This window comes from Nyctibius grandis, chromosome 2, assembly GCF_013368605.1.
Source record: "Nyctibius grandis isolate bNycGra1 chromosome 2, bNycGra1.pri, whole genome shotgun sequence".
Classification (NCBI taxonomy): domain Eukaryota; kingdom Metazoa; phylum Chordata; class Aves; order Nyctibiiformes; family Nyctibiidae; genus Nyctibius; species Nyctibius grandis.
This window is the reverse complement of record NC_090659.1, coordinates 107,451,545-107,464,621: the sequence shown is the minus strand read 5'-3', so window position 1 is coordinate 107,464,621 and position 13,077 is coordinate 107,451,545. Positions and strand designations below refer to the sequence as shown.

At 40.7% G+C, this 13,077-nt stretch overlaps 1 protein-coding gene across 10 annotated transcripts in view; it reads left to right on the top strand.

Moving 5' to 3' along the window:
- Positions 1 to 12,807, top strand: part of ZMYM2 (zinc finger MYM-type containing 2) — a 92,545-nt gene extending 79,738 nt beyond the window's left edge. For 9 of the 10 annotated variants that reach the window (XM_068395613.1, XM_068395611.1, XM_068395612.1 and 6 more), the window contains 6 exons: positions 25 to 193; positions 1,088 to 1,239; positions 5,768 to 5,882; positions 6,942 to 7,193; positions 7,564 to 7,684; positions 11,138 to 12,807. In XM_068395613.1, coding sequence (XP_068251714.1) covers positions 25 to 193; positions 1,088 to 1,239; positions 5,768 to 5,882; positions 6,942 to 7,193; positions 7,564 to 7,684; positions 11,138 to 11,330 — 1,002 coding nt within the window. In that variant the 3' untranslated portion in view covers positions 11,331 to 12,807. Of the gene's footprint in view, positions 1 to 24; positions 194 to 1,087; positions 1,240 to 5,767; positions 5,903 to 6,941; positions 7,194 to 7,563; positions 7,685 to 11,137 lie in introns of those variants that run through there. The other variant, XM_068395618.1, reaches the window with a different exon arrangement.
- The last annotated feature ends 270 nt before the right edge of the window (positions 12,808 to 13,077 follow it).

The following is a 13,077-nucleotide window of genomic DNA, read 5'->3' as shown; positions in this document are numbered from 1 at the left end:
CTGACCACTGTGTTTCAATGGCAGGGGGTGAAGAGGAGAGCAGTGTCAGAATACCAGTCTCACGATGACAGCTCTGAAAACTCAGAGTGTAGCTTCCCATTCAAATACGCCTATGGTGTAAATGCCTGGAAGCACTGGGTAAAGTCTCTGTATTTAGATGAAGAGCTTCCAGAATTAGAAGAACTGAAATCAAGTAAGTATTTCCAAAAATCTGGCATCCAGATTCTTATTTGGTAGGGAGAATTGCTGCACTCATCTGATTTTCAGCTGGAATTTTCAATAGAAGTTTTCACATGTCCCTAATGTTCTCACAATGACTGGGATTATTTTACTACAAAGTTGCCAACTCTTCCCCCCCCCCAACCCCCCCGCCCTAGTTTTCCGTACATGGTTCAGAATGCTGGGTCTCACTCTTCTCATGCAGGCCAGGACAGCACCTTCCTGGCTTTTCTGACTTTCTGTGACCGTTTTGATTTTTTGTTTGCATCCTGGTTTTCCTCATATTCTAACTTGCCTTGGGGTTCACACCTTTTCCGGACTTCTAAATCGCAATGGAAGGGCATCCTACTCTTTGTCCTGGAAAGAGCTCTTCATCTGAAGCTGGCATTACCTGGCTATGGAGCCTTGCTGCTCGTTCTGCAATGCTCCACTGTGTGTACGTTTGTACTGTGAGGGAAAAGGGGGATCACTGCTATTCCTGCTCTTCTTCAGCTGCCACACACGTCTTAGCACCCTTGCGTTATGCTGTTGGATCTTTGGAAACGGCCGTTTTCCCCGAAGGTCTCCCTCTACAGCACTGTCTTCACTTCAGCATCTTGGGCCACTTCTGTGTCACCCTCAGCTGTGCATGACAGTACATTCATTAGTGGGTGATACTGCCTTTGATTAACTACACTTTACGCTGGTAGCCTGGTTTATTTTAATACAGACCTAACATTTGAAGTACTTTGTACATTTAAACTCGTTCATTGGTTAGTGGAGAGGACATCAAGCCAGTTTCCCGCTTTCCAGTCCAAAAATACCCCATCCCACGCTCACCATGTAATAATTCTGTTGTATAATGTAGCATCTTTTCTCTATTTTACAGCAAAGTCTGTGAAATTAAAGGAAGATCTATTATCACATACTTCAGCAGAGTTAAACTATGGGTTGACACATTTTGTCAATGAAATTCGAAGGCCAAATGGAGAGAACTATGCACCTGACAGCATCTATTATCTGTGTCTTGGGATACAGGAGGTTAGTAGAGGCTGTAGAGATGGGAAGCGGAGATGCTGATTTGACTGTAACCCATTTCAGTGGAAGAATGGAGATAATGTGGATTTATTGGCTAGGGGCTATTCTTAATATAATGGCTATGAACTGGAACACAGAGAGGCTGCTGTCCAAATCACGTTGTAGAAGGCTGTCTATATAGAAAATGAGTTTGCAAACCCATCCTGAAAACTCAAATGCAAACTGGTATATTGTAATAATTTTAAGCTTCTTGCTGGGTTAAAGCAAGGAATTTGCAGTGTAAAATGACATCGTTTTTTCAGATGCTGGGCTTCATTTTGTTTGCTAAAGATGGCTTAATGTAAAAACAGAATGAAACAAGGCATGATTTGTAAATGTTTTATGAATTCAGTTATTTAGCATATAGTGGAAACAAGCTATTTGAAGTGTCTTTTTGGGGGAGTCTAATTTACTGAATATTGCAGACTGTGGGCAGTCAGGCTATTTTGTAGAGTGCAGGAAACTCTGCTATAGCGACTGTCTTATACACACACCCTGCCCCCAAATTGTAATTACATTGTATTTCAAAGATAAAGGAAGTCAGTTTAGATGTGTTGTATGTGAAGGCAATAACATATCACTAGATAATCAGAAAAGCTATTCAACAGCTTATCTTTTAAGCAGAGGATGTCTTAATTTATAGTACATAAGGCAAATCATAGATAAAATAAGCAGTGTTCAGAGCTGAGAACACAGAAAATTTCATTCAAGCTAAAAGGCAATAAAAAATGCATATGATGTGGAAAGCAAGCTGTTCACAGGCTTTGCAATCCTGCTTAAACTGTTTCATACTTCAGGCAGAGGACTTGAATCAAATAACAAATTTTTAAATCAAAGTCTTTTTAAAATAAATAGTGCCTCCACTAATTTTTCTGTATTGTGAGTATGCAAAATTAAGGAGGTAGTTGATATCTTTACCTAATGGTTGAAATTTGAGAAGCGAGCATTCATTGTTTGGCGTTTTAGTCGATATTGCAACAAGGCATGTTTCAAACTCAGCTAGCTTTCTGCTTCTGCACTTGCATGATATACTGTCTCTCTGTATCTTTCTGTTGAATTGAAAATATTCATTAAGCTGATAAACAATACACAGAGTGAGGTATGTGTTTATAAAATGGAACTCAACTAATATTTTTTCCTTTTTCCACCTTTCTCTGTACCTTTGACATTGTCTGTTTTTTCTACTGTGAAAGCTAGATATGTATAAAACTTTATTTTTTTTTTTTTTAGCTCATCAAAACCAAAGTTTGTGTGGCACAACACAATTATCATGAGCCGTAATACACATACACAACACTGGAACATTAGAGGAACAACTTGTGGTCATTGTACTGTAATTATTGCTTATACTTAATGTCCAGTATTTAATTCAGGTGATGTTAACAGCCTCATTTCATTGGCCCAGTTGTGCCCTGTTCTGAGGCGTTTGCATTTCACAAAGACAGAGACAGCAAGTGAGGGACACACACATGTAAGCATGTGAGCTGTCATGGGCTGCAGCCGACATCTGTGTGCTAGGGGCAAATTCTGTGTTTATGGACATGTGTTACCCTTCTGAAGAAACAGATTTAAACAAGTTAGTGATGCACTAAATGCCACGTAGTTGTCGCAATGTGCAACAAAACTCTATTGCCTTCTACTATTTTCTTAGTCTTTCTTTCCGTCTCACAACCCCGATGTGGGTACTCCTGAAGGAGAATAATTTGTCTGCTACTGCATAAAAGTTACTGGTTTAACTCAGAGGAGGCTCAGAGGAGATTAAATTATGCCATTTAAGGATAAAGTTGTGCCAAAGATCATCAATATTTTGCTAACTTAGAGTAAGGTTCTCTTCAAAGGAAGAGAACGTGGAAGCCATAGGCTAGAAAAAGAGCACTTTCCCCCTCCACCAGCATTACTGCACTCACTGTGGCTAAGTACAGGCTCAGGTTGGAGCTTTTCCTCATGGGTGTAATATGGTTTGAGCACAGGGGAAGTGCTCAGGTGTCTTCAAGTCTTAAGTTGTTTTTTTGACTTTGTAAAATAACTGTTTTTCTTAAAGGAAGGACTTGGAAAATCTGTTCCAGCAAACTGGTCCCTGAGTCAAATGGTACATTTTCTCAGTTTAGTTCATTTGCAGCTGAAATTGTTTTGCTTCCAGCCAGAAATGGTTCAATAATGGTTTTGATAAATCTGAAGTACTGATCCTGAAAAAAAATTACACTTAAAAGTAAAGGTTGTTGCATGGTCAGGCAGGCATCTAGTGGAGAGGGTTCATATAGAAGAAGGTGTTAGCCTGCCTGCCTCGCTCCCCTGCTGCCTGGAGTATTGTGTCCAGTTCTGGGCCCCTCAGTTCAAGAAGGACAGGGAACTGCTAGAGAGAGTCCAGCGCAGAGCCACGAAGATGATTAAGGGAGTGGAACATCTCCCTTATGAGGAGAGGCTGAGGGAGCTGGGTCTCTTTAGCTTGGAGAAGAGGAGACTGAGGGGTGACCTCATCAATGTTTATAAATATGTAAAGGGCAAGTGTCAAGAGGATGGAGCCAGGCTCTTCTCAGTGACATCCCTTGACAGGACAAGGGGCAATGGGTGCAAGCTGGAACACAGGAGGTTCCACTTAAATTTGAGGAAAAACTTCTTTACGGTGAGGGTGACTGAACACTGGAACAGGCTGCCCAGAGAGGCTGTGGAGTCTCCTTCTCTGGAGACATTCAAAACCCGCCTGGACGCGTTCCTGTGTGATATGGTCTAGGCAATCCTGCCCCGGCAGGGGGATTGGACTAGATGATCTTTCGAGGTCCCTTCCAATCCCTAACATTCTGTGATTCTGTGATTCTGCCTTGTGCCCTTCTTTCTTTGTCCCAGTACAGATTGGGGGTTTGGGGGTTTTTTTGCACATGTAATAATGGCGTTGCTTGGGCAAAATTCAGGCTGATGGAGCTTGACAGATGTTTGTGTGAAGGTGCTGTGGGCAGTGATTCAGCCTGTTCTCCAATGTAGGACTCAGAGGCATGTCTGGTTCCTTCCTGTTCACTGCGGTTTCAGTAGAGCTCATCTCAGATGGAAACTGCTTATGCTAATCCTGCGTCCTCTGGAGTTTGTAGAGCAGCAGAGCGCACAGTGTTATGGTGTGGAAATGAAGGTTTGCAGATGTTCATTGGGTATTGTGTAGCAGGGGAGACTGCAACATGGCATCATTCTTCTGTAGACCCTGCGGTGCTAATGGTCCAGGGTGCTTCACAGATTTCTACTGGGGATGTCAGCATTTAGCCAAATGCTTATTCTGAACCAGGAAACAAATATTTTTAGTTATGTTCTCACAGGCTTATCTGGGAATTGGTTTTAAACCAGTTTTCAGTCTGATTTTTGGTTTCACTGCCAGCGTTCAGTGTGAGTGTTTAATGCAAATCAGAGAAAAAGAAAATTCATGGAGGAAAAATGTACCAGGGAACAGAGGGTCAGACCCCATGAAGCTTATAGTAAGTTGTATTGTCTGATTTAGAATTGCTTTATAAAATCAAAACTGATATATGTAGAAACAAGCACATTTTGGGGAATATTGTGCTTTGAAGAATTAGTTAAATATATCGTGTAAAATAGTTATCTAAATGAAGATGATGTGTTGGAGACTTCCAGGAAATGTATTCATTCATTTTTCCGTATAAAACTAAGTGCAAAGATAAAGAAGTCAAGATATGCTGATCCGCCTAGTATAAATGAGTGCAGAGTTTAATGTTATTTCAAGTATGTGTACAGAAATAGATGCCATTTCCAGAAGTCAGTACATTTTTTGTGCCTGTCAGCTTTATTGTGTTCACTAACAACAGGCTTGTTCACGCAAAGATAACACCGAAGTGGAAAATTTAAGAAGCCAATCCTCTGTTTCTCAGAAATGTCTCAAGAGAGGATAATGTCAAATACTAGTATAGCCCGTAGCCATTAATTCTAAAGGCCAGTAAAGGTTCAAAAGAGTTTGTCTGTAAGGTCCAGGGGGTCAAGATAATTAGATTGCAGAATAGGCAGGCGCCTTGCACCGTCCCATCATTTTTCTTGCACTGCTGCATATCATTACTACAAATATATGGGCTTTTTTTTGCTCCCACTTCTGTGTTGAAGATGCTTTTGTCAGTGTCTAGAGTTCACATTTAAAATGGCACGTTCTTGCTAAATGTTTTTTTTTCTTTGAAGACCTAGGTGGAAGAAAAGATAAATTAGTTGAGGGGTTTTTTTTAAATGACTCCCCATTCACTGATACAGTGTTGCACACAAGAAATTTTAGAGAAAAATGTTAGAGTTGTAATTAACCCATGATTCATATCCAGTTAGAAATTTACAACATAAGTTATACTGGAGGTAACTTTTAACTGCTAAGTATTGGAAAAGTGTCATTGCTTTATTTTTAGATACTGTTTTTTCATAAAAGTGCAAGCATTGTACTGAAAAAGAACCCTGTAGCACAGGATTTGTTCTAATCTGGAATTGTAAGTATTGTCTGTCTCTCTCTTTTCTGTAGTATTTATATGGAAGTAATCGAAAAGACAACATATTTATTGATCCAATCTACCAGACATTTGAACAGGAATTAAATAAAATCCTTAGAAGCTGGCAACCAAGCATACTTCCAGATGGTAATTTTCTTTTTGGTCATGTATGTTTTTCATCTCTTAATCGTTCTATATTCTTAAGCATGTAGATATATACATTTTATGCATTGTGATAGTAATTGATTAAAAATTTTAACGATCTCATCTAAGAGTTCAATTAAGAATGTACCTGTTCTTATTGTCTTGTTTCTTGGTTATCCATGCTGCAAGAGCTGATTTTTGCCACCACCTGTTAATCTTAAATTGACTATCCTTTTCTAGGAGAGAAAGTTGCGCTGAATTTTTTTTGCCCATTTTTTTCCCAGATGGGAAGCAGGCAGGCGCGCGCAGGGGCTATGTGTGGGTGGGTAGGGCTGACCAGCTATGTATCGTAGTCTTTCTCAGCTGGATTGGGAGGACTCTGCTATGGGCCTTCAGCTCAGGAGGATCGTCAGTTCATGGAAAAAACAGGAATTTTCCCCAGCAGATCGATGTTGGTGCTGAACTGCAGAATCCACTATTCTACCACCTTTCTCACAGTCCTCCCTTGAGTGAGGGTTTGTGCTTACCAACCCCTTTCCTCTCTCTTCCTGCTACTGGCTTTTCTCTGTATAGCTCTGGAGAGCCTCTGTATAGGGCCCTCCCTGTACCCTGATATGGTCCAGGCATGCTTTCCAAGTGAGGTATCCATTAGCAAGAAGAAAGAAGAAGGTATGGCTATTTGGAGGCCTTGCCTGCGCAGAATAAAATGAACTCAAAAATATACTTTTTATGGAGAGATTAAGATTAGCCCCTTGAACATTTGTTTTCATGTAATAACATGAGGGAACCACATGTAAGCAATGCTGTTGTAATTAAATAGAAAAGTGTGGTATGTGAAATTGCCTATACTGATGTTTCCCATTGACTGTCTCTTCCTGGAACAGTGAGTGTGTCTTTAGGAGGCGGTTTTGGGGTTGTGGACATATAATTAAATAGGCTTATTAGAGGCTTCTGTCATAAGCATTTTGTTAAATTTTACAGTAAACAGAAACTTGATTCTTTTGCACCTGCACAGTTTATGGGCTAATCTGTTGTATTCTCTCTAATATTCTTTTTTTGAAGGATCAATATTCTCTCGAGTTGAAGAAGATTACCTTTGGAGGATTAAACAGCTAGGATCACATTCACCGGTTGCTCTTCTGAATACTTTGTTCTACTTTAACACTAAATATTTTGGCCTGAAAACAGTGGAGCAACACTTAAGACTTTCTTTTGGCACTGTTTTTAGACAGTGGAAAAAAAATCCTCTAACAATGGAAAGCAAAGCTTGTCTTCGATACCAAGTGTCTTCCCTGTGTAGAGCTGATAGTGAAGGTACTATGGCAGTTCCAAAATGAGTATTGCAGGAGCATCCACATTGCGCTCCTCTGAGGGACATCTGGGCACCTTGTCAGGAGCCAGAGATCCGCCTTTGCGTAAAGTTTAGCAGCTCTTGGCTCCTGGATGTTTAATTGGAGTGTGTGGTCTGTGGAGACTACAGGGTCTCTGCATTAAATGATCGCTTTGAGCCCACTGGTCTCCATGCTAAATGCTGCGACTTTCTTGTGGCCGTAGGTTGAGTTCCCAGTTTGCAGATATGCATAGTTGTGGTGACTGCATTGCATTGCCCACTCAGGGATGTTTACGGAAAAATGTAAAATAACTTCAAACTATGACTTAGATGTTGTTGATTTTCTTCTTAAAGATAAAATTACTACTGGAAAAAGGAAACATGAAGATGATGAACCAGTATTTGAACAAATTGAAAACACGTCTAATCCAGCTAGATGCCCTGTGAAGATGTTTGAGTGCTATCTGTCTAAAAGGTAAGTATGATACAGGGTAATACAGGGCGGTTCTGCCCCTTTACTCCACTCTCGTGAGACCCCACCTGGAGTACTGCGTTCAACTCTGGCGCCCCCAACATAAGAAGGATATGGAGCTGTTGGAGTGAGTCCAGAGGAGGGCCACGAAGATGATCAGAGGGCTGGAGCACCTCTTCTACGAGGACAGGCTGAGAGAGTTGGGGCTCTTCAGCCTGGAGAAGAGAAGGCTCCGGGGAGACCTCTTAGCGTAGAAGGGGGCCTACAGGAAAGCGGGAGAGAAGCTTTTTACGAGGGCAAGTAGTGACAGGACAAGGGGCAATGGTTTTAAACTGAAAGAGGGTAGATTTAGATTAGATATTAGGAAGAAATTCTTGACTGTGAGGGTGGTGAGACACTGGCACAGGTTGCCCAGAGAAGCTGTGGATGCCCCCTCCCTGGCAGTGTTCAAGGCCAGGTTGGATGGGGCTTTGAGCAACCTGGTCTAGTGGAAAGGTGTCCCTGCCTGTGGCAGGGGGGTTGGAACTAGATGATCTTTAAGGTCCCTTCCAACCCAAACCGTTCTATGATTCTATGATTCTAATACAGAAGTGGTCTAGGGTAGACCAGGTGCAAAAGGGAGATGTTTCGATGCAACATGAAATATGCTCAAGCAAAGGGAATGGATTGAGATCTTCTGAAAAACAGCTAAATGAAAGCATTGAAATCTCCGGTTCTGTATCTGGACAAGATGTGCAGAAAGTGTGTGGGAGCAGCAGAATACTTCAATGTTGATTGTCAAGGACTCCATCTGGGAAGGACAGTGTGATTCAGTTTTCTTACCAGGAAACACCAACTATCTCTGCAGAGGATTACCAGCAAGGGATCTGGTAGGTTTTTCTGCTGAGGGTTTAGTTTGTGAGGTCCCTGTCTTTTCAGTAAGAATTGAATTGAGACAATGGATTTGCTTAATGTTAAGTTATCAGGGATTTGAAATGTAGATGCTTTTGAGATGCCTAGTTTGAAAGCATGTTTAAAATATTTGTATAGAAAAAAATACTGCTGACAGTAACGCAGCATTTAGAAATAGCTTGTTTCCTTCCAATCTGCACAGAAAGTAATACATTACAAAGAAAAGCTTAGGCAACTCTTAAGAAAAAAAAAATTAGCAGCCAAGCATTTTGGAAGAGTTTGAAAACAGGATTTCATGGGAAATACTTTGCTTTAATTGGAACAGCCATTCAAGCGGCTGATTTTAATTGTGCAACTCTAAGTGAAATACAGGCAAGTGATACCAAAGAAATAAAATCACATTGTGTATACAACACAATAAATCAAATGAAGTGTGAGACCCAACATGCGTTAGGAAACAGCATCTTATTCTTAAAAGTGAAGAAAGAGCTTAGCTACAATGTAGGCAGAAGAGCAAGTATGTGATGTTACAGAGAGAAACATGTAAAGAATAACTTGTGGTCTGTTGCTGCAAGCACCTGTTTTTCATAAACTCAGTTAATTCTGATTGTTGCAGGGTTGTTTTTTTTGCCTTCACACTATATTTAACACTTTAAAAGCTAATGCAAAATTTAAGGTAATGCCAGCTATTTGAAATATACTTGGTGATCAGTGGACAGTTGCAGCTGAAATTTCAGGATCCTCTTATTCACAGCTATGAGCACTATGTGATTGCTTGTTCCTATAAAAATATTGGCTTATAAAAAAGGAGGAAGGGGGTTAAAATATTTACATTATTAGAATATTTTAAACCATCATATTTTGGCTTCTTATCTGACTCTTAATCTGATTTATGTGAGAGCAGAACAAGCCAACATTCACCCCAGCAGGCAAAGAGCAACACCTGAAACTTTATCAGCTAGTTTGGGAAGACCAGCTGGTAGAAATAAGAAATTTTACCAAACAAACATGAAATACAGTTGACCTCTGAAGTCTGCAGTATTTATGAAGGAGGGAGCATGAGTGAGCATTTGTACACGCAGAATTGAAAATTATTTTCTGAGACTTGCCTAAGTGGACAAAATGCTAGAATTTCCTTGAGGGGTCTTCTCTAGTGGCTTACAGGATATGTCTGAGCTGCATCAAGCATGTGTATGAACTCCGAAGTGCAGCAGGTCAGGAATTAAAGGATTTTAAGACTTATAGTGACCAACCCTTTAAGTAAAATAGGAGGAATTTTAGCTTGTTCTATTTCTGTGCATCTCTCAGAACTACCATCCTTGACTTCCAAGGGAACACCAGGCGCTATGTTCAGAGATAGCTGCCCAGAGATAGATGGGCCGAGACCAACAGCATGAGGTTCAACAAGAACAAGTGCCAGGTCTTACACTTCAGCCACAACAACCCCATGCAGCGCTACAGGCTGGGGGAAGAGTGGTTAGAAAGCGGCCCGGCGGAAAGAGACCTGGGGGTGCTGATCGACAGCCAGCTAAACATGAGCCAGCAGTGTGCCCAGGTGGCCAAGAAGGCCAATGGCATCCTGGCCTCTCTTAGGAATAGTGTAGCCAGCTGGTCTAGGGAAGTGATCGTCCCTCTGTACTCGGCACTGGTGAGGCCGCACCTTGAATACTGTGTCCAGTTCTGGGCCCCGCGCTTCAAGAAAGACGTTGAGGTGTTGGAGCGAGTCCAGAGGAGGGCGACCAAGCTGGTGAAGGGTCTGGAGGGTCTGACTTACGAGGAAGGGCTGAGGGAGCTGGTGTTGTTTAGCCTGGAGAAGAGGAGGCTCCGAGGTGACCTTATTGCAGTCTACAACTACCTGAAGGGAGGTTGCAGTGAAGTGGGAGTCGGCCTGTTCTCCCAGGCAACTAGCAATAGGACAAGAGGACACAGCCTCAAGCTTCGCCAGGGGAGGTTCAGGTTGGACATTAGGAAGAATTTCTTTTCAGAAAGGGTTATTAGACATTGGAATGGGCTGCTCAGGGAGGTGGTGGAGTCACCATCTCTGGATGTGTTTAAGAAAAGACTGGACATGGCACTTAGTGCCATGGTCTAGTTGACAGGGTGGTGTCAGGGCAGTGGTTGGACTCGATGATCCCAGAGGTCTCTTCCAACCTGATTGATTCTGTGTGATCAGGCTGTGGTGTGAGCAATTACTGGTGTCAGTGTTGGGCCTCTTTGCAAATCCATTGACCGGGGGTTCCTACATAGATAGAAAGTACTTTCTGGTTTAGCAATTCTTGGAGCTGCACATTTTTGAAAGCTGGAAGAGTCTGTGGTGTCCCGTATGCTTGCTGGGTCCCAGACATCTGCCTTTGGGTGCTCTGAGGACACGGGACTGGCCGGGCTTGGGCCAGACCCAGCACGGCTTCTCCTATGAACAAGGCCGCATTTCTCCACATTAATCTTCTTTTTGTAACTTGCCTAAGTAGGGTTTGAGTTTTGTTTACAGAGGATATCAGAAGTGCTAATGTACTGTTTTGTCCTGTGAGGCTGTTTTTCTAACCCCCCATGTTTTCCCCCTTGTAGCCCACAGAATCTGAATCAGAGGACAGACATGTTCTATCTGCAGCCAGAGTGCTCTGTCTCTGTGGAGAGTCCCATCTGGTACACGGCCACGTCACTGGACCGCAACACTTTGGAAAATATGCTCGTACGGGTTCTTTTAGTAAAAGATATTTATGATAAAGACAATTATGAACTGGATGAAGACATAGATTAAAACAAACTTCCAAAAACCGTCAAGAAAACAAACAGCATTAGATATAGTCATGCTGCTAGACCTTTACTATGGAAAACATTTCAAGTTTACCCTTTGTTTTATGAGTTTTGTAGCAGTGTGTACCCTCACCTGGGTATTACCATGTAAATAGTCTGAGTGAAAGTTTCCATTATTCTGCGTAATGGTTTTAGGATACATAACAAACACATTTCAGGTTTTTTTTTATTATTATTTATTTGATTAGGTATGTTTGTAACTTTTTACATTGCAAAATATGAATGAGAATGTGTGCCATGTGTAATATTTTTTTTGCCCCTTGTAGTTAAGAGACATCCATATTGCACAACTCTGCTGTTGGAAGCTCCCTTGAAAGGAAGCTCTTTTAATGGGTTCTTAAACCAGATGGTTGTGTATGGGTAGCACTACTAAAGTTTAGAACTTGCTGTGTCTTTCAGAATTTTTAAATAAATTGTAAACTAATAGGTTTTTTACTTTTTAGTTACTGAAGCCTTATAAGGTTATGTAGAAAGATTCCATCTTATGTACCAAAAATAGACAAAAGAGAATGCTGTCAATATTGGTGTACTGTAATGTGAATCTATTCTGGTGAAAACATTTTTTTTGTTGCCCTTATTAAAACCTTAGTGTCCTTTCCTTATTTGTGACTCTCTCTCAATTGCCCCTACAAATAAAATATATATGTATAAATAAATGAATATAAGCTTAAAGCATGTGGTCATCAAGACATGTAAAAAACGTTTGTAAAAAACGAAACCAAAACCAAAAACCCCTCAAAAAGAAAAAAGGAAAAAAGAGAGAAGACATGTCTGATGACAATGCTATATAATTCTTCTCCTCCTTTACTCTTCCAACCATAAATGCCAGTACCTCATATTACTGTAAATCTGTCCTTTGTAGCCTTAGCAAAAGGGATTTTAGTGCTGTATTACGTAAAGTAATATGGTATGCTAAATTTTTAACTTTTGTTTGTTCTTGCGTTGCTGTATTTAAAGACAGTCGATACTTGACTATGGGTGGGAAAATTCTTTTAACTTAATGCCTCCATTCAAAAGCCATATGAGAAGTGAAGTTGCAGAAAGTGGAAAGATAACTTTTTTGAAGAAAAGTCCTTTCATTTGTTCTATATCCTTTCATTGTGCTTACTTTGCATAAGGAGTCTGATTTCCAGATATACGTTCAGCTGCTTAGGTTTTGTTACTTGCTCTTGTTTAACTGATGTGAGCAATATGGTGATTCACGCAATGGTTTTGCTATTGTATTGAAAAAAATGTAGTAGAGTACTCTACTATAAAGTAGTCATAAATTTGTCTCTCCTAAATGACGTTAAGCATCTGTTGAGAGGAATCATCTACTAAAGGGGAAACTTCCTGTGTATATATATTACCACCTTAGGATTTATTTCTTCAAGGGCTGCATGGCTTTTTCATTTTCCTTAGCTTAAAAGAATGCACATAGAGACACCTCTTTCTATATAGAAAAATAAAGCTTCAGTTGCTTTGTTTTGTTAAACAAGTTTTAAATTTCTGCTATTCTCATGTGTCCGTGAGTTTGTGTTAACTTTAGATACACTGCTACTTCAAAAGTAAATGGAGATGTACATGTTTAATTTTTCATCTTTTTTTGGTGGCTCTACGCTTCCTGTGAAATCAAGAAATACTACGCAGCACCGGTTAGTAGGTCACTAACACCTTCAATGTTCTTTTCCCTTTGTGAGTAAGTACGTAAG